Source organism: Acomys russatus, chromosome 23 (assembly GCF_903995435.1).
Source record: "Acomys russatus chromosome 23, mAcoRus1.1, whole genome shotgun sequence".
In the NCBI taxonomy this organism is placed as follows: domain Eukaryota; kingdom Metazoa; phylum Chordata; class Mammalia; order Rodentia; family Muridae; genus Acomys; species Acomys russatus.
Window position 1 is genome coordinate 10,085,734 of NC_067159.1, and position 20,776 is coordinate 10,106,509.

Sequence of the window (20,776 nt, forward strand, 5' to 3'; positions counted from 1 at the left end):
GTAAAGTCCACTGGCAGTAGGAGTAGGGCCTCAACCGCTGCTCTGCCCTGCTTGACTACAATGCCTGGCTGTTTTCACAAGAAGCCGAATGAAACGCCTTAGAAAAGGAGTAACATTTTAGGAAAAGTAACTAATTTTTCCTCCAAAATTCCCTTGTTTATAGAGGATTCCTCAGCTGAACACATCTTTAAAGGTAAGGTTAAAATGGAATTGGGTGTTGGGTTGGTCATCTCAGGAAAAACTGTCATCTTTCTGTCCAGCCTAATCACCTAACAGACATTTTACTCTCTCTGTCTCTGTCTCTCTCCCTCTCCCACCGCCCCTCTCACACACACACACACCAGCCTGCTTTAAAAATGTGAAAACAGGGTAACATCCATTCCTCAGAACACATTTCTCACTCTTTCTCAATATATAGGTATTTATTTACTCAACTCTCTGATTGAAGGTAGCATATTATGACATCCTAATCTTGAATACTTAACATTTCCCTCCTAAGGTGGAGACTAGTCTCCTGCAGAATTCTAAGTCCACCCTCCTACCCAAAATATTTGACCTCTATACAGTACTGTTTCACTTTGCTCAGAGTTCACAAGTGGGCTTTCCTGTTTCTTCTCCTGATCTAGTAACCAGTTAAGAGATAATGCCCCTTGTTGGGGCACCTAGTTCCTTAAAATACCTAAGTGCCATATAAAAGGGCTATTTAAACCCAATGCCCTCACCCATTTTGTCTTTATAGAGTCAAGGGCTGGTCCACAAGACTGGAAGGGTAACACACGGCCTCCTCTAGAATTGGCTTATGGCTAGTGGAGATCCTGGACACAAGTGGACTGGCCATTCCTGTCAGGGAAGTGAAACTGAGGCCTCCTTTACACCAGGCAGACTTCATATAACTAAGGGGGAACAAAAAAGTAAACTCTCAGAACCATTAGCTTTATACCATGGAGAAAAATAAAATGTAAAAGTTTATCCATACACATTTATATTCCCAGCTTTCAGGACTGCCATGAGTTCTAGACCAGCCAGAGCTCCTTCGCAAGACCAGGTCTTAAAACCAACCAAAGAAACAAGCACAAAGCCCACATAAGTTCAGATCACTTTCTTGACTACTGAGTCAAATGTTTTGGATCTGTCACAGTGATCTCTGTGTGCCACACAGAGGAAGTATCATGAGGAGGGAAGAGAACGCCCTTCCGTACCCTAAACCCCTGGACGGAGGATGGGGATGGATGATTGTGTTTCATTTTTTCCTGGTAAGTGTTTCTTTCACCTTTCCAACTGCTGAACTGTCTTTAGAAAAGATTGAAGCAGCCTAACAAAATCATGAGATTCGAGTGGACAGGGAGCCAGGAACTTCCCCCAAACTGCTAAGATCAGAGACTAGCTGGGCTGAACCCCAGAAGCTGAGCTGTCCCCCTTGAGAGAAAGTAGACACATCCTCTTCCAGTGCCTCTGGAGAATGTTCCAGGCATGGTTGGCAGTTCTACCTTGGCAGCATGGCAATTGTGATTTAGGGACATTGTATTTGTGACTTAGCTGGAGCTATACTGGGCATTCCTAGGAAGTACTCAGTCATGACAGGGGTGAGATCGTGCTTGTGATCCCAGCACTCAGGAGGCTGAGAGGTGATTGCTGAGAGTTCAAGGCCAGGCAGTCATACATGGCAAGACCCGATCTCAAAACTAATGCCCATTCAACTTAACATGTATACAATACTTCACAACCCCTGTGCCGGTTTTTGTCTACTTGACGCAAACCTAGAGGTATCAGACAGAGGAACTGCCAGAGGAGCTGATTCCATCAGACTGGCCTGGAGTCCAGTTCTGCGAGAACGTTTTCTTGATTAAGGATCGATGTGGGAGAGGCCAGCACACTGCCACCCTTAGACAAGTGGGCCTATGTTGTTTAGGAAAGCTAACTGAAAAAAACAGGCCAGTAAACATTATTCCTTCATAGTTTCTACTTCAGTTCCTGTCTTGACTTCAAGATGGTCTGTAAACTGTAAGCTGAGATGAACCCCTTTCTTCCCAAGTATCTTATCACAACATCAGAAAGCCAACTGAGACAGTCCACGTCACTGCTAGGAATTGGGGACATTTCAGTCTGCTGCTCACCCCCCCCCCCCCCACATAACTTAAGCTAGAATTAAACTCTATATATCTGACATGTGTTGTAAAGGAAAAGATGTCTTGCCCTCACCTCCGGGACACTTTGTGGGTTGCTATGTTAAAAAGTGGTGATGTGTATTATCAGTATGCCCATTCTAGAACATGATGGGTAGACCCCCTCATAGCTGTGCCTCAAACAACCCTGTGCATAGTGGTACCAGCCCTACAATTCTTAAGCATCTCTAGATCATTCTATTAACTTTTAGACACCTTCACAAAAGCACCTTTCTTCTTGATGTTCCTCCCCTGCTTGGATTTACAGTAAGCAGTCCACACAATAGGAGCGCAAGTCTTGCTCAGTAACAGACATCAGTATGAAACTGAAGGCGGGAAAACATGACGCATTCCTCCTCCCTAATGATAGAAAAGGGGAACAGAGGGCAGAGGGCCTCAGCCAAGATCTGTGTATAAAACTTACAAATAAAGCACAATTTGCTAAATTCTGGCTCCATTAAGAAAGAATAAGCTTTCTTCTCCCATCCATTGAAACATTAATAACAGGAACACTACAGATGTCTTAAGCCTGAGAGCCCTGCCTGGTTGGGTTTCCACTCAAATGGTATACAGTGTTGCTCTTGTTGAAGTCTGGTTTTCTTACTTTTTTCTGCATTATTCTCAGTGGATGGAAAGTTATTTAATTAGTTGCTTCTAATAAAAAATACCTAATATTCAGGTTACTAATGTCATTTGGGTAATATGATGATGCTTATTAAAGCACAAAAATATACTAAAATGTTAGCAATGAACTTAGCTCACAGGGATAATGTACATCCCTACAGGGCAATGCATTTATTTCCATGTGAATTACAAGAGTACTTTTCTGTAAGAATTAAACTTCTGAAAAAGTGAAGAAAAAAAAAAATCTCAGTATGCTTTGTGAGCAGGAGGTTACATTGTAAGGTACCATACTTTACATATAACTGTTTCTGTGTTTAATCTCTCTTACCAGACAAACTATTCAATGAGGGTAAGGAACCACATTTACATTGCTCATCAGTGATGTACTATTACATACCAACTCTGAATATACAGCCTGAAACACAGTAGCCAATCATCAGACACCTGCAGGTGGTGGTGGTGGGGGGGAGGGTGGATAAACTGATACACTATTTATAAGAAGCCAAGAGGGTGGATGAAGTCAAAGGTGGAGAAGCTACTGAAAACTTAAGAGGCAAGTGTGATGGTGTACACCTGTAATTGCAGCACTGTGGAGGCAGTGGCAGGAGGACCGTGAGTTCAAAGCCAGCCTAGGATGCACAGGAAAATAACCTCAGAAAAATAACAGACTAAGAATATTGGTTGTTCTGAGGGTATGTTTTATTGTTGTTGTTTCTGAGACAAGGTCTCTATATGTTATCTTGACTGTCCTGGACTCATTTTGTAGAGCAGGCTGGCCTCGAACTCACAGCGATCCGCCTGCCTCTGCCTCCCAAGTGCTGGGATTAAAGGTGTGCGCCACCATGCCCGGCAAGGGGTATGATGTTTTAATAAAGCAAATTAACAGGAAAGTGTTTCAGAAATACATCTGTAGCTGCAGGGTCAATAATGGATTAGGAAGGATGGTATTTAAGACACAGGGTATAATTTAAGGCAGTAATCAGAAATAGACAAAAATACAGATCTGACCACATTGAGAGGATAGACCTCTAAGATGTGGAAAATCTGACAGCAGGGAATAGGTGAGTCCAGCATTGTTAGCTTAAACACTCTGGTAGGTGATGAATGCTGTTCATTAGTTAGAAGGAACAGGAAAAAAAAAAATCTGGACAGTTTGAATGGCTTAATCTTGGACACCGTCCAAGAATGTGCTTGATGTAGTCTAGATGCATCTCAAGTAGAACAGCCTGTGTCTCCAATATAAACCTTGAACTTTAAGGCAAAGTGGGTAAAATCACCAGAGAAATGGGGAACAGGACAAAAATCTTGGGGGAGATCAATGTGGGGATGAATGGAATCATCCAGAGGAAACAAAAGCAGCAAAGTAGGCAGATGCCTAGAAATTATCAAGAAAAAAAAAAATGATGTGTGGACACTGCTGAGGTCACAGAATAGAAATGGCAGCAATCTCCTGGCTTAACAAGGAAGCCTCTGACAGCCTTGATCGGAGTCCTTAGACGATGGGCACAAAGCAAGAGAACTTCTGTTTGCAGGGGAATATGGCAATAAGAGGAAGTACACAGTAGATTTTGGAAACTTATCTATGAAGGCCAGGATAATCTGGGATAATATTACAGAAGGATCTGGGATACAAAGAAGCTGTTATTAAGTAAAACTGTAACAACTGGCACTGTGATTTTTCCTTCTTCTTCTTCTTCTTCTTCTTCTTCTTCTTCTTCTTCTTCTTCTTCTTCTTCTTCTTCTTCTTCTTCTTCTTTCTTCAGGGTTTCTCTGTGTAGCCTTGGCTGTTGTGGACTCACTTCCTAGACTAAGCAGGGCTCAAACTCAGAGATCTGCCTTCCACCCCGCTGGCGTGCTCCAACACCGTCCAGCAGACACTTTGATTTCAAAATGAGTTGAGGCTGACCTAGGTTACAGAGAGGGGGCAACCAGCTGATTTATGGGTCACATGCCTTATATCCCAGCACTTGAGAGGCAGAGGCAGGTGGATCTCTGAGTTTGAGGCCAGCCTTATTTACAGAGAAGAATTCAAGGATCAAGGACAGCCAGGGCCACACAGAGAAACTGTATCGAAAGACCAAAATCCAAACCAACCAACCCAAAAACAAAGCAATAAAAAGTGCTCTTAAGTTGTAAATTAAGGGTTAGAGCATTCTCAGGTTTTTGTTTCTTTGGAGGCAAAGCAATCACAATGTCGGATGAAGACTCTGATGCAGGACTGAATCCTACCAAGCTTAATCCAAGGCATGGCATCAAGATTTACGTAGGAATCTGCCTGATTAACAGAGGGAAAATACAAACATTGGATGAGGTCTTTAGTATCTTGGGGGGAAGGGAAACCTCCCCCCCTGCCCCCCAGCCAGGGTTTCTCTGTGTAGTCTTGGCTGTCCTGGACTTTGTAGATCAGGCTGGCCTTAAATTAAATTCATAGAGACCTACCTCTCTCTGCCTCCCAGAGAGCTGGGACTACAGGTGTATGCCACCACACCTGGCTTATTATCTTTTTCAAGTCTAAATAGAAATTAATTAGGAAGTTAAAAATTAAAGAGAGCTAGCTGGGTAGATGTGAGCTCTGCCCTTGCTTTCCTGATACTCAATGAATACACAGCTCAGCCAGTTATTAAGCAGGTCACACCCATTTCACAACTGTCAAAGCCAGGCATCAAGAGAACAAAGAAAAGTTCTGACTGGAGACCAATGGCCAGCCAAATTCAGATGATTAAGGGCAGAGATATTAACTGAGAGTGATGGTGTTTGCCTTTAATCCCAGTACTTTGAAAGCAGACAGAGGGGAAATCTCTGTGAGTTCAAGACCAGCCTGGTCTACACAGTGATTTCCAGGATAGCCGAGACTACAGAGACTAAAATCAATTAAAAAAAAAAAAAAAAGAGGTAAGCAGTCTGTGGCCATCACCATGTAGCGCACGCGCGCGTGCGCGCACACACACACAGATTAAAATAAAGGTTTACAGAATGACCCCTCATATGTGCGCTCTTAAGAAGGCACATTACTTTGAACTGAAACAAGTCTGATGCATTTGATATTTACTTAATTAGCTAGTTTAATTTTTTAGAGGAAAATTATAATAGATTGCCAGATTATGGGTGCTGGAAACTGAACATGGGTCCTCTGCAAGTGCAACAAGCGTTTTAACTGCTAAGCCATTTTTTCCAGTCCCAAGTTTTGTTTTGTACTTTTCCTTCAAGTTAGAATGAGAAAAATGTTTAGGACTCTTTCCTGAACTTTGAAAACCTCCTAACCAGTTGCCAATTTTCAGTCTCTTGCCTAGATAAAAAATACCACTACTCTGAAATAAAACTACAAATGCTGATTAAAGTAGGGTGAGTGGTGGTCACGATTCTTTACAAGAGTTGAGGAATGGTGGTATCCAAACAGAAATAGGTGCCCCCTGAAAGGCACCTGTAATAAACCTCCAGAGATGCTATGTAACAGAAAACCGTGGTGAGTCAAGTTGGTCTAGGGTCTAAATCTTAGCACCTGTACCATCTTTGGACTCTTCTAAAACGTCAACTATAAAAAACAGCGATGCATCCTTTTCAGACTTAAAATGGAAAGTAAATGAGATATTTTCATGAATGTGACCCACGACTTTAAAGAGGTATGAACTGCTTCTCTCACCTTCCCATTAGATAACCATAAAGCACCGTTAAGACAAATGGGTAAGTTCTGAGAGGCGGGACCAACAGAACAGCTGGTAACAGCACTAGGCTACTTTCCACCTAATGAGGACTCTGGTATGCTTTGGTTTAGGTAAATGTGTTTGTGATGGGAATGACCAAGACATTTGCAATTTTCTTTGTGGTCTTCCAAGAAGAGTTTGAAGGCACTTCAGAGCAAATTGGTTGGATTGGATCCATTATGTCATCACTCCGTTTTTCTGCAGGTATAACTGGCAATAAGCTTGCTGTCTGTGGAGAATGATCACAAAGGTCCATGGTGACACTGTCATTCCTTTAAGGCTGACGTAGTTACTTTCCTTAAAGTTCATTTATTAATATGCATTAATATCAATATATAATATTGAAAGAGACATCAAAGTGTGTAAGCTCTACTTGTTAATTACACTGGGGAAAATTAGGGTTAAAATGAAATTAAGGCCAGGTGTTGGTGGTGTGTATGCCTTAAATCCCAGCACTAAGGAGGCAGAGGCAGGTGGATCTGAGTTCAAGACAAGCCTGGTCAACAGCCAAAGCTACAACAGAGAAACCCTGTCTTGAAAAAGACAGAAAAGAAAAACAAAAAGGAATTAAGAATCCAACTATCAAATTCATGACTGGAATTTTTCATGCTTTGTTTCTTTCTAGTCTGGTAAGACTTCAACCTGAAAGTGAAACCATTCAGCTCTAATTATGTGAGGATATTAAAAGCAAACATTAAGCCAATTTCTGTACTTCTAGTCGGTGCTGTAATATGGAGATTCATGAGTCAACTTTGTACAAAACAGAGGCCACTGGTACAAATACAACTTTATTTTGAATATATAGTATCTTACAGTTTTGCTTTACTCTAATCATTCAAATCACACATAGGGTCTAAGGGATGCCAGAGCACATTAACCTAGCACTTCTCTTTCTTCTCTTAAGGTCCACTGGCTGCTACTATTTGTGACATACTTGGAGAAAAAACTACCTCCATTCTTGGGACTCTCCTTGTTTCTGGTGGCTATCTGGTCAGCAGCTGGGCCACAGGCATTCCCTTTCTTTGTGTGACTATGGGACTGTTACCTGGTGAGTCCACTGTAAATAGACTATGAGAGATGAAACAGTAAACTTTATTGCCTACGGATGAGATATTGAGATATATATATATAAAATCTGATCTAGAACAACAATTAACCTAATTGGAAAGCAATTTAAAACTTGTTTTTCTTTTAGGATTGGGGTCTGCATTCTTGTACCAAGTAGCTGCTGTGGTAATTACCAAATATTTCAAAACCAGATTGGGCCTTTCTACAGCAATTGCCCGTTCCGGAATGGGACTGACATTTCTATTGGCACCCTTTACAAAATTCCTGGTAGATCTTTATGACTGGACAGGTAAGTCAGTCTAAGTTTCTAAACCAACAACACTAAAAATTTAATGTTTAACCTCTCCTTTGAATACTGGAAGTAAAGTTTAAGGCAACTTCCTCTTCCTTGTTCCAAGGTCATTATGAGACCCTCTCAGGTTCAGGACTTGCCAAGTAGACCAGGCAAACTTGTAGCTATAAATTACAGGTGCAAGGCATCACATAACAATTGCAAAAGGCACTGCTTTAGCATGCACAAGGCTCTGGGTTTAAACTCTAGCACTGAAGATGAGAGGGGAAATAGGCCTGATACTTAACAGAAGGATATCCCCTTCCTTAGAGAATATGGGAGCGCTTCCTTGACCTGGAGGCTTTACCAACCCACTCAGAATTTTTGGAACTCAATGCATGAGGTGCAACTGGAAACACTGTGCAGTAACACCCTTAGAAAAACAATGCTCTTCTTTTTCCTCCAATCCTTCACTAAAGAATCCACTTTCATATTTCCCTCCTAAGAAAACAAAAATCCAAAACTCTGCACTTAGAACAATCTGAACTAGCTGGATGTGGTGGCACATGCCTTTAATCCCTCTCAGGTCCAGGACTTGCCAAGTAGACCAGGCTGAGGCAGACGGATGACTGAGTTTGAGGCCAGCCTGGTCTACACAGCGAGTCCAGGACAGCCAAGGGTAAACAGAAAAACTGTCTGGAAAAAAACAAAAACTAATAATAAAAAAATTAAAAATCCGAAATAAAATAAATTAAATCGAGCATTTGTAAAAAGATTGTGTTCCTATTGGGCAATCTTTTATGTAATTATCAATTAGGAATTTTCAAAAAATCATTTCATAATTTTCTATCTGAAATATTTTAGTAAAATGTGTTTATTCCTATCTTTAAAGTGGTTCTGATGACTCCTGTGCAGAGCACTATTCAGTAGTTGCATGGTGAACAGGAACCTCTAGCTGACAAACCTTTAAGAAAGCCTACACAGCTTGTTCTCTCCACAAACACGAATCATAGCTTTGTTCAGGGCACCCTGAAACCAACCAAGCAGTCACTATCAAAGGCAAGACTAGCACATCTTGTTTCAAGAGAATTTTAAAAAGCATCATAGGCTGAAAGGCTATCCACTTTTCTAACATGTTTTTCACAACGCATCAGCAGTTAGTTCTGTATTTCCTATACCAAAATCCAGTCACTGGAATATACTTAAATATCTATTTAAGATGTATTGTTAAGTTGTGCCATTCAGATTATCAACCTACCTTCTAACCCACTCCCACCTTTTAGCAAAAAATAATCCCTTTCCATATGATTTCTTGGTCCAACTTCCTAGTTTTCTATCCCCAAAGTATTACATTTTTATAGCATGTATATTGTCAAGAGTTAAACGCTTTCGCTAATTTGAGAGGCAGGGAAGGAGATGGCCCAGCAGGTAAAGGCACTTGCTGTTCTTCCAGAATCCCATTCTCAGCACCTACATCAGACATCTCCCAACCGCCTGGGACTCCAGCTCCAGGGGATCCAATTCTTGCTTCTTGCTTCAGTTGGCCACAGGCATGCACGTGCACAAGACACAAATGAAACATGTTTTTAGAGTAAACATGGGAGGCAGAGTGCTATTTTCCAGAATTGGACTATGTAGGCTGGCCTCTTCTAAGCCTATGAATAGACAGTACCATGAACTGAAGTTATTATCTTCTCAATTTCTCTTCTATTTAGGTGCTCTTATATTATTTGGAGCTATTGCATTGAATCTGGTACCTTCCAGCATGCTCTTAAGACCCACCCATATCCAAACAGAGAACAATTTTGATACTAAAAACAAGGACAGCAGTTTGTCTGAAACTGGACCAGAGGTCTCATATCGGACAGAAACACCATCCTGCAATGAAACACAAGAGTCTTGCGTTGAAGGCAGTACTATGAGAAAATCTGGAGAATCTACTAAAAATTTATCTGTCTTAGAAAGTCAAAGTGAAGAACCCAGCAATGGGCCACACAGGAACATGCTGCTACTTATGAATGATGACAAAAGTTCCAAGAAAAAGTTTGTTTCATGGAACTGCAAGCAAAAACTTTTAGATATGTCTCTCTTTAGGAATCCCTTCTTCTACATATTTACCTGGTCTTTTCTCCTCAGTCAGTTAGCATATTTCATACCGACTTTTCACCTGGTAGCCAGAGCCAAAACGCTTGGAATTGACATAATGGATGCCTCCTACCTTGTGTCTGTAGCTGGTAAGAAAACCTACTTCAAACCTCCTACCTAGAAGGAAAAGGAACTCAGCTTGGTAAATGTTTATTAAATTTTATTTTTAAATGAAAGCAAGGAGAAAGGAGGAAGAAAGAGAGTGACCATGAATGGACTGTGGAAAGGCTAGAAGCCAAGTTTCCTCAGGCTAAACAGCATTCTGTGCGTCTCCTCATGCAGATCTGTCAACTGCTACCTTTGCAGATTCTAGTGGGCCCCAACTCGCCTTACTCATTTTGGGTGTCTAACACAGTGATATAAATTACTCATTGTGTAAAAATTTAATTTCAAAAAGCTGGTACTGAGTATCAACAGCTACTCTGCGAAGAAAGACACCTCAGCTAGCAAACAGTGTAGTGACTGGAAGGATTGATTCTGAAGCTTGACTTCCCTGGTCAGGTTCTTGTTCTCAATTTCCTTGCTGTGGGAGGGATTCTCCTCTATGCCAGGATTTCCTTTTCCTATTTATAGGATAGGATAACAGTCTGCTTTCCTTCACAGCTGTCAGCATATGAATGTGATGTATATGTAATTTAGTCTAGTACCAGGCTCACAGTGAACATAATGTTCCACTGATAACCTGATGCTAAGTAATTTCCTCTTGAAATAATTTTAAGAGATAAATATGACCATTGATTTAGTCACTAATCCATAAGCTTAAGATAAATTAGAATGTAAGTTTAAAAAGCAATTATTTTATGTAATCACGAAATGTTAGACAATGAAATGCTTAAGTCGTAGACTCAACTGACAAAACAGGGAGTCTGCAACAAACAAAAAGGAACGAGATTGAATCCGCTTTGCACTAACCTGACAATTCTCAGCAGTTTGACTTAACTTCTTCTACACATTTCTTAGGGAAATATCAACTTACCAAGCCCTTACACAAAGCTGAAGACTGCAGTGATGCTTCAGTCAAAAATTGCTGCCACACAAAAGAAGCTTCAGTTATCCATTTTCTTTCACTGTCTGAGAGAATCCATTTAGGTCAGATTAAGGCTATACAAATTAGGCCCAAAATCACCATATAGCCTCAATGTGCATCCTGGAGACTGCTACAAAAATAGTTTCCTTTTTCACTCTTTTAATAGACCTAAAACTCAAAGCAACTGGAGGTCATGCTCTTTTATTTTGAACGTGGGGCCTTATCCACGCTAGGGAAACCCTGTCCCAAGCCTTGCTCGTGCTACTTTTTTGAGACTGGGTCACAGCGTGGTGCTCTGCCTGTCTTAGAACTCACTCTGCAGGTCAGGCTGGCCTGGAATCCCCCAGAGATCTAGCTCTACCTCCCTAGTGTTGGGATTAAAGGCATGAGGCACCACACCCAAGTTCATGATATTCTTGATGGAAACTTCTTTTGGTATTTTTAACTGATGTCTCGTAACAGGGTAAACAGTAAAAAGGCTGAGTGGAAAACACAAAAGAAAAAAAAAACCGTGGTTCTTAAATTTTACTCGTTACACCATACGGTAACCTATGTACCAAACAACACACTTAGACTTCATACATATTTTCAAATGAACTATAATAACCTTTGGAGGTCCTAAATTCCAAAGTTTCATAAACAAATACAAGAGTCCTAGTGTCTGTCTTTTAATATGAGGTTTTAATTTTTCTTGTTTCATCATGACTCTTCAAGACACTTTTAAGTTTCATATCCTCACTTGCAGGACCTTTGAAGAGACTGTAAGAACACTTCAGCCCATGGTCTTGTCAACGGATTCCACATACAATTAGAAAACACACATGACAATTTGATAGATTCATGCTCAGCTGGAGGCAGCCATTTTATTAGATATGTTTAGATATGGTATTTTATTAGATATGTTTAGAAAAGTTATATATCCTATTTCGGTATGAAACTATTTTTCCCTCATGTATTCCGGCCTCCAGATGGCATCCTACTATTGGGCAAAGATGCACTTCTACACCGACATTCGACAGATTGCCTGACTTTGTATTTACTGTTCCAGGTATCACCGAGACAGTCAGTCAGCTTATTTCTGGATGGATTGCTGATCAAAACTGGGTCCAGAAGTATCAATACCATAAGTCTTACCTCATTCTGTGTGGTGTGACTAACCTGCTTGCCCCTTTAGCCACCACTTTCCCACTACTTATGGCCTACACTATCTTTTTTGCCATTTTTGCTGGTGGTTACTTGGCACTAATACTGCCAGTATTGGTGAGTAGACCAATTCATTAGTAATGCTAAATTAGTAAAAGTATCAGTAGCAGCTTTCCTGAGAATTAAAATTCTGTATTATCTTATCACTAAACAAATTACATAAAGTTGGGTGGTGATGGCACAGGCCTTTAATCCCAGCACTTGGGAGGCAGAGGCAGATGGTTATCTGTGAGTTCAAGACCAACATGGTCTACAAAGGGAGATCCAGGTAAAGAGAAATCCTACCTCTAAAAATTAAAAATAAAAAAAAGTAGATGAGACCCAGGAAATCCTGTTGTCAGCTATATCATCATTATTTACCTTACCGTGTAAGGAAGAGATGCTAGGAGGACCACACAGTACAGGAAAAGGAGGAACACAGAGACCAGCAAGATTCTAATTACCTCTCCTTCAGGCTCCACGGGTCTCTAGCTCTTTCTAGAGCACAAGCATATAGATCTACTAAAAGGATGGCTTCTGTATACTGCCTTTGGATCTGTGTACTTTAAGGACATTGTTTTAAAGTTTTCTCCATTTTTATCTCAAATTGACTTAAACTGTGAATTCAAATGGAACTGAAATTTAAGTTTTGTAGGATAGTGTATGAAGCTTAGACAAAATTCCAGGTCCCCAAGGCTGAAATCAGCTTCTGTGCTACCAGATTTCTTATAAGCCTACGGTTGGTAGTCAGCCACAGGTAAATCCAATTGTTACTATAAGTGCAGACTGCTAAATATTTCCTAATAGAGAGGAAAATCATTAAGGTTTGGGAGGTAAAAACACTCCTGAACCACATAAAAGGTTAACCTACCAAAACCAAACACCAATGTTCCACAATAAGAAGCTGAAAACCCCACCCTGCCTACCCAAACCACTGTTCCTTAGTTGACTTCTATTCTGTTCCCTAACACTGGGGGCAAACAGCCAACCAAATCATCCCAGGAGTCACACCTTGCAGTATGATATTTTGTCACCCTGTTGTCAACATAAGACACACCTGAGAAGTTTTCCCTGAAAATGGCTAACACTGAATTCTCGTTCCCTGCAGGTCGATCTATGTAAGAATTCTAGCGTACACAAGTTTTTGGGATACGCCAGTTTCTTTGCTGGGATGGCTGTCCTTTCTGGACCACCAATAGCAGGTAACAACTGAGCCACACTGAGCAAATTTCAATGAAAACAACAGAAACCTAGGATCAATGACAGCAGTATCAGGTTTAAATGCTGTATTTGACTTTCCCATGTTTGTCCTACTTGATCACCAATACAGGAAAACCTGAGTTAAAATTATGTGAAAGTGTTCTGTTACTTTACTGGAAATAACCAGTTTTACCTAAATGGTATTTTTTGCTTGCTAAATTAAAATTTTGACTACCTGAACAGAAAGAAAAATATTCCCAGGGAACAGGCTTAAATGTTAGATTCAAACAAATCAAAGATCCAATCTATTGATTAATCTGATTGCTATTACTTCCATTGTTCACAAAAAGGAACTCACCTTAAAATTCACTTTGCTACTTTTAAATTATCTGTTTTGTTTTTGATACAAGGTCTCATTTGCCTAAGGCGTCAAACTCTTAAGAACTTTCTGATCATTCTGTTCCCACCTGGGATTACATGTGTGAAATCACTTACTCAGGTTATGATGCAGTAGTGGAGAGTCACATCAAACTCAGGGCATCCATGCTAAACAATCTGTCAAAGGTGCCAGCTCTCAGTTTTGCTACTTCAGACAGTAGTGGCGCACGCCTTTAATCCCAGCACTCGGGAGGCAGAGGCAGGCAGACCCCTATGAGTTCGAGGCCAGCCTGGTCTACAAAGTGAGTCTAGGACAGCCAAGACTACACAGAAAAACTCTGTCTCAGGAAAACAAAACAAAAAAAACCCCAGTGATTCTGCCCTATCTTTGTATCTTTAAATACCTTAATTTATACCTTAAATAAGTAAGACAAATTAAGGACATCTCACTGAGAGGGACATTACATGGCTAAGCACCTTGTTGAAGGGAGAGGTAGGATCTCACGCAGCCTAGGCTGCCTTTAAACTCACTACTGAAGTGGATGCTGGCTTTGAAATTCTGATCCTTCTGCCTCCATCTCCCAAGTGCTGGAACTACAGGCATGTGCCACCATTCTTGGCTTCTATTTCCTTTTTTTTTTTTTTTTAAATGGAAAAAAAAAAAATAGACTACAAGAGAGCAAATTAGAAAACAGAATAATTTTATTGTTAAACTTTTACTTCACACATGCACCTAATGCATTATAAAATATATATGTTTTCAATCAGTTAGAAAAATGTTTATAGACTTTTCTTACCAAAGCCTACAATACTTCCATCTATATGTAAGAATAAATATGGAGCTCCTGATAAATACTTGTATCCACTAATCATAAGATTGTTACTTGGGCAGTCATAGTAAGTTCTAACAAGTCAAAGGTAGTGATCGGTCTACTGATAAAAGGTCATGTTAATTTTTAGTCTAGAAATTAGTTGCTCACAGTATCTCAAGATTATGATAAGACAAATTAAGGACATCTCACTGAGAGGGACATTATAGGGCTAAGCACCTTGTTGAAGGGAGAGGTTTCGGGGAAGCCCTTGTTTCTGTAAAGTCACTCCTCTATGAAATGATAGAGATAACTTTATAAAGACCAATGGATCTCTTCCCAAGTTCTGACTTCAGCAGCAACTATCAAAGGAACTCTACAAATGTTGGCTTTCAGATTAACTCAGTTCTTTGTAATGGAGATATAGTTCAGTGGTAGGCCTAACACAGGTGAGGCCCTAGGTTCAATTCCTAGTACTTGAAAATAAAAATAAAAACAGGTTACTTGATTATTATGAGGCATGGGAAATTATGTGACTGTGTTCACCTTTAAATGTAAATGTATGCTGGTAATTTTCAGAGCTGTAAGAGATTTTCATTTTTACTTACCCATCTATATTACCAAATGAAAAGCAGAAATTCCTATGAAAGAATATAGGCATGTTTAAGTAGGAATCTGGCAAACAGTAAATCCTCAGTCAAAATGTTTGTTTAAAATGGTAACAGTGAATACATAAACAACATATTTCTCCTTCCTGTATGGGGATGAAAAAGAAAACAAAAGTTAGTTCTATACAACACTTTAATAATTCTAGGAAAGAAAAAAAAAAGCATAGGAAACTTATACAAACCATGTACCTTTTTAAAAAATACACAAAATTTAAAAACCTACAAATATAGCACAAGAGGAATAAAATTATTTATAAACTTTTATCATCATGGGTATGACAAGAAATATAGCAGCAACAAAATTCCTTGACATAAGACAAGAATTCAAAAGACAAAACCCCACCCTTCCACACATGTTCTCCTCCATAGAAACCTGCCATAGAAAACCATATTCTTTCTATCCTCTTCCAACGACTAGTAACCAGTCCAATTTTATTTAATACTATGGCTCAAATACTATGGCTGAGGGCTGTTAGTAGACTAAGTATAGGTTAAACGTCATGGCACACCCAAACCTGCTGGTCTTTTTCTGATAGACAACGTCCAGAATTCCACTTTAGCACCAAGATTGTAGCCTTGAAAGCTTGTGGAGAAATGTTAAGAATTAATATTTGAAGCCTTGTAATATTTCCTGGAGTCCTCCCTACTCCTGTTGCCTCACAGGTATTTCAACCTTTTAAGCCAAAGATAATAGAGACTGGTTACCTTTTACTTGCTCAGCATGTTACAGGAAAAGACAATGGATAAAGTGTAAAGTCATCTATCCAAGGAGGTCTCTGTCCCATTAACAGATAAGCTATGTCATGAAATGACAGGTCATTCTCCATTTCCAGTCTGTCTTTACTCAAACACAATACTAGACAAAACTTCTATCTGATCCTTGCTCTACCGTTTACCAAATTACTCTCTAAAGTTTTATCAGTTATGTTGGTTTATTAATGGAGAATTTCTCTGTGGCCTAAAAATTTATTAGGAAAAAAAAAAAGTTCAATCTTGTGATCTGTTATAGATCATTGTGGAGCCTGGAACGAGTGAAAGACTAGTGAGAAAGAAAGTTCTCTGTATAAAAGAAATGTACTAACACTGAAGAAAATATGTAAACTCTTCATTACCAGGTGGTTAATTTCCCTCAAAAACATCCACCAACCCAGCTTCCCTCTGTCTGACTCAGCATTCCTAAGATTAATGATTATCTAGGAAAACATCAAAAAACAATTCTAAATGGCTAGCTCTAGTGTGGTTTAAAAAGAGGAAATTATCATTCTGCCTTTGCAAATGCCAAGACCGAGTGTCCAAAAGAGCCAATGCTTCAGTGCTCCTAGTAAATCTTACTGCAAATGTCTATCTTGGGGCCGTTAGTGAGTTTGTGTCTTAAAAGACCTCAAGATTTTAATTTGCTAAACCATTATTTTCCAAGAATTATTCATATCATGGCATATATAGAACACATAAACATCTTATAACACAACCAAGCTAAGAAATATAGCTGCAATTGAAGAGGCAAAAAGATCAGAGTCTTACCAGGCATGATGGCACACACCTTTAATTTCAGTGCCTGAGAGGCAGAAACAGATGGGAGCTCTGTGAGTTTACACGGCCACTTGTAGGCCACCCAGAACTACCTGGTGAGACTCTCATCTCAAAATAAAATCAGTATGCCCATACATCTTGGATGTTTGCCACTAAGGCTCCTACCCAACAGAAGTTGTTCTCATGAAGCAGTAGAATTCCCAGCCTCAGAGCTGAAGTTCCATCAAGGAACTTTGGGCGTTAAGGACTTCCTGGTTATATATTTCAAGTTCTAAATTGAGGATAAATGGAAACACAATAGCAAGCCCAGTCGAATTCCTTTTTCATATACATATTTACTTACTAACTTTATGAGTGCTGTATGTGTGAACAAGCATATGCCACAGTGCATGTGGAGAACAGAAAACAACCTGTGGGGGTCAGGTCTCTTCTTCCATCATGAGTCCCAGGGATGGAATTCAGGCCACCAAGCTTTGCAGCAAGAACCACTTTGCTACCTGTTAAGCCTCCTAATAGGATTCTTTTATTTATTTATTTATTTATTATGTGCATTGTTGTTTTGCCTACATGTCGGTCTGTCTGAAGGTGTCAGATCTTAAAGTTACAGACTGTCATATGGGTGCTAGGATTTAAACCTGGGATCTGCTGAACCATCTCTCCAGCCGCCCCACCCCCAATAGGATTCTAAACTCCGCTCAACAATTCTGAAACGCATGCTAATGCATTCCTCTTAGATAGTAAATTCCTTCTTTCACAACATAACTCATAAAATCATATAAAAAAATGTGTTGGTTGAGCATTTCTAAATCCAAATACATCTTTGCGGATACTGACATGATGTCACAGTGGCCAAATTTCCTACCATCAGTTTGTTTTACACACAAAAATATTAAAGGTATTATAAAGGGAGAAGGAGATATGGCTCATTAGTTAAGAGCATTTGTAGCCCTTGCAGAAGGCTCAGGTTCAATTCCCAGCATCCACATAATGGTTCACAATGACCCGTAACTCCAGTTCCATAGAATTCAATGCCCTCTTCTGACCTCTGAGGCGCGCGCACGCACACACACACAAATTGCACATACATAAAAGGATAAGTAAAATTTTAAAAGTTATCTTCAGGCTGTGTATATAAAGTATATACAAAACATAAATGATTCCCCCCCCCGCAAGACAGGGTTTCTCTGTGTAACCTTGACTGTCCGGGACTCACTCACTTTGTAAACTAGGATAGCCTCAAACTCACAGAGATCTGCCTGCCCCTGCCCTCCCTGAGTGCTGAGATTACAGTTATGCACCACCGTACCAGACTACATAAATGAATTTTCTGTTCAGACTTGGGACCCATGCTTAAGATACCTTATTATGCATATGTTAAACACAAAATACTTGATATACTAGGTGTCTTCTGTAAGATCACCCCTTATTAGCCATAATAATCAAGTTTTGATTTAAGTGGCTCCTAGGTAAAATTCAAGCTTGATTGGTATTAAAACATCTACTTGGGCCAGGTGGTGGTGGCACATGCCTTTAATCCCAGCACTTGGGAGGCAGAGGCAGGCCGATCTCTGTGAGTTCGAGGCCAGCCTGGTCTACAAACCAAGTCCAGAACAGTCAGGGCTGTTACACAGAGAAACCCTGTCTCAAAAACAAAAAACAAACAAAATAAATAAAACATCTACTTGGGAGTAGTGAACCTTTGTCTCCCATTAAAAATTAAAGATTATATATTTGGTCTGGATCTCAACTAGAATTTTAAAGATGTTGGTATCTCAACTAGCAGGTATAAATAGGTAGAACATTCAAAACAAAGTATTTCATCCAACTTGAAATATGCCAAACGATTTCCTTCTCTGATTAAAATATTAAGTATATTTTAATTCTTAATGTTTCAAGTATAATATTCTCTTTAAAAGTGTGTGTGTGAAGCCGGCCATGGTGGCGTACGCCTTTCATCCCAGCACTCGGGAGGCAGAGGCAGACGGATCGTTGTGAGTTCGAGGCCAGCCTGGTCCACAGAGTGAGTCCAGGACAGCCAAGGCTACACAGAGAGACCCTGTCTCCAAAAAAAAAAAAAAAAAGTGTGTATAAAATGAAAAAGCTTATAATAATTCTCTTAAACCCATTTCACCTGTGCCCTCCTTTTACAAGCAATATCTATATCACTATCAAGACCCCATAGTCTTTTTCTATGATGCTAACATTTGAAAATCATCAGAAATTCACAGGACATATATGTACACACCTAAGAGGAAGTGGCTGCTGCTCCATCTTCCCTCCTTTCTAGAAAATTCCATAGCTACGATTGGTGACTTATTTCTTAAGGAGTTACAAGTCAGTCACATACATTGAATTACAAGACTCATCAACATCACTCCACTCCTTCAACTTAACCTCAAGACACATTAAACTGTGGTCACTAATCAAATAAGGAATCAATAAACAAACTCCTTAAAGTTAGCTCAATTTGAAAGGCTATGAAACATTCTATTTCATGCATTACTGGAGTATAGCTCAGTAGTAGAGCACAGGCTTAGCTTGTCTGTACATGAAGCCCTGGGTTCAATGCCCAGAACCAACTAACAAAACCCACAAACTCTGGAAGTCAGAGGTGAATAAGAGAAAAAAAGGCAATAAACAATTACACTAAATGGGAGTTGGGGTAGGGTAGAAAAACCCAACACAGGCACAGAGTATTTCCACCTCTCTCCTCGTCAGCACATCATCCCAAACCTACACCCATACTAGCATACACCACTGTCTTTGTCACACTGAGGTTGTTTCCAGAGTACAGACTTTTATATGGACATCTAAATGCCGTTTTCTTGCTATCACATAGTGAAACAAACATTTCTAAGATGTTTTATTTAAGTTCTAGTATGTGTTATTGACCGAAAGATTTCAAGGCTTCTCCGGTTCTTATTTTAAAGAACATTAAGTTAGGAATGTAGCTCAGTGGCAGAGTTCCAGGAGGAACTCCTTTGCATTTGGATTTCAGAAGAATTCCTTGAACACATTTATTTATCAAGCAGTGATCATGTGATCACAGTCCCACCCCACCCCCAAGTCTTCCTTTCATAGAATTTACCAAATATACCAGGCGTGGTAGTGCACGCCTTTAATCCCAGCACTCGGGAGGCAGAGGCAGGCGGATCACTGTGAGTTCGAGGCCAGCCTGGTCTACAAAGAGAGTCCAGGACAGCCAAGGATACACAGAGAGACCTTGTCTCGAAAAACCAAAAAACCAAATATATAAATGAAATGGTTAAGATCTATTTTCCACTACACTGTCAACGCTATGAGCGTAGGGACCATTACCTGGCTCAGTGCTGTCCTTGACACACAGCGTATTTTTAGGACATGGTAAATACTCAAATGTTAGCTCAAAGAAGATAATCTCCTTTTTTCTTTGAAAAAAGTAATTCATGATTACTTTCCTTGTAAGAAGAAACAGTAGCCTTTTAAGTCACCATAAAATGAAGTGCTGTGTCCCTAATTTTCTCCAATCTCTAATATGTTTGAGTCAATGACTTTTAGTGATGTAAGTTTCTACTCGAATGAAAATGATCACGTTTCCTACAACGGGTGAAAAGCTCTATTAATTCCAGTGGCTCATGATACAGACCGGGAAGAGAAGGCCCCTTCCTTCAAAGTCTAAGACCTGCTGGAGAATCACAAAAGGGAAGGGTTTCACTTGGCTAACACAAGTCCCTGCTTCCTTCCAGGCTGGATACACGACCATACACAGACATACACAGGCTCTTTCTACTTCTCCGGCACCTGCTATCTCCTCTCTTCAGTTTCCCTTTTCTTTGTACCACTGGCTGAAAGATGGAAAAGCAAACAGGCTGGCCTTCTAAGGACTACAATCAAGTAAAATCTTAACAAAAGAAAACTGGAAACAAAAGCTTAGAAGGAAAATCTTTGTAAAAATAAAGTAAGCAATGTAATTTTTAAGATTCTTACTTTACTAGTACAATGTCCAATTGGTGGGAGGAGTAATAAATAACA

The 20,776-nt window shown here is 39.9% G+C and overlaps 2 protein-coding genes across 2 annotated transcripts in view; one reads left to right on the forward strand and one right to left on the reverse strand.

Moving 5' to 3' along the window:
• On the forward strand, window positions 1-20,726 carry Slc16a4 (solute carrier family 16 member 4). The gene is made up of 9 exons (XM_051165594.1): window positions 1-193; window positions 1,139-1,253; window positions 6,559-6,691; window positions 7,392-7,535; window positions 7,683-7,844; window positions 9,542-10,060; window positions 12,047-12,258; window positions 13,289-13,382; window positions 20,491-20,726. Exons 2-9 carry the CDS (start codon window positions 1,170-1,172, stop codon window positions 20,640-20,642), a joined length of 1,500 nt encoding a protein of 499 aa, XP_051021551.1. The 5' UTR covers window positions 1-193; window positions 1,139-1,169; the 3' UTR covers window positions 20,643-20,726.
• Rbm15 (RNA binding motif protein 15) overlaps window positions 14,473-20,776 on the reverse strand; it is a 24,387-nt gene continuing 18,083 nt past the window's right edge. Inside the window, exon 4 of the transcript XR_007832790.1 lies at window positions 14,473-15,321. The gene's annotated coding sequence lies outside the window, so the exon portion shown is untranslated. The remainder of the gene's footprint in view (window positions 15,322-20,776) is intronic.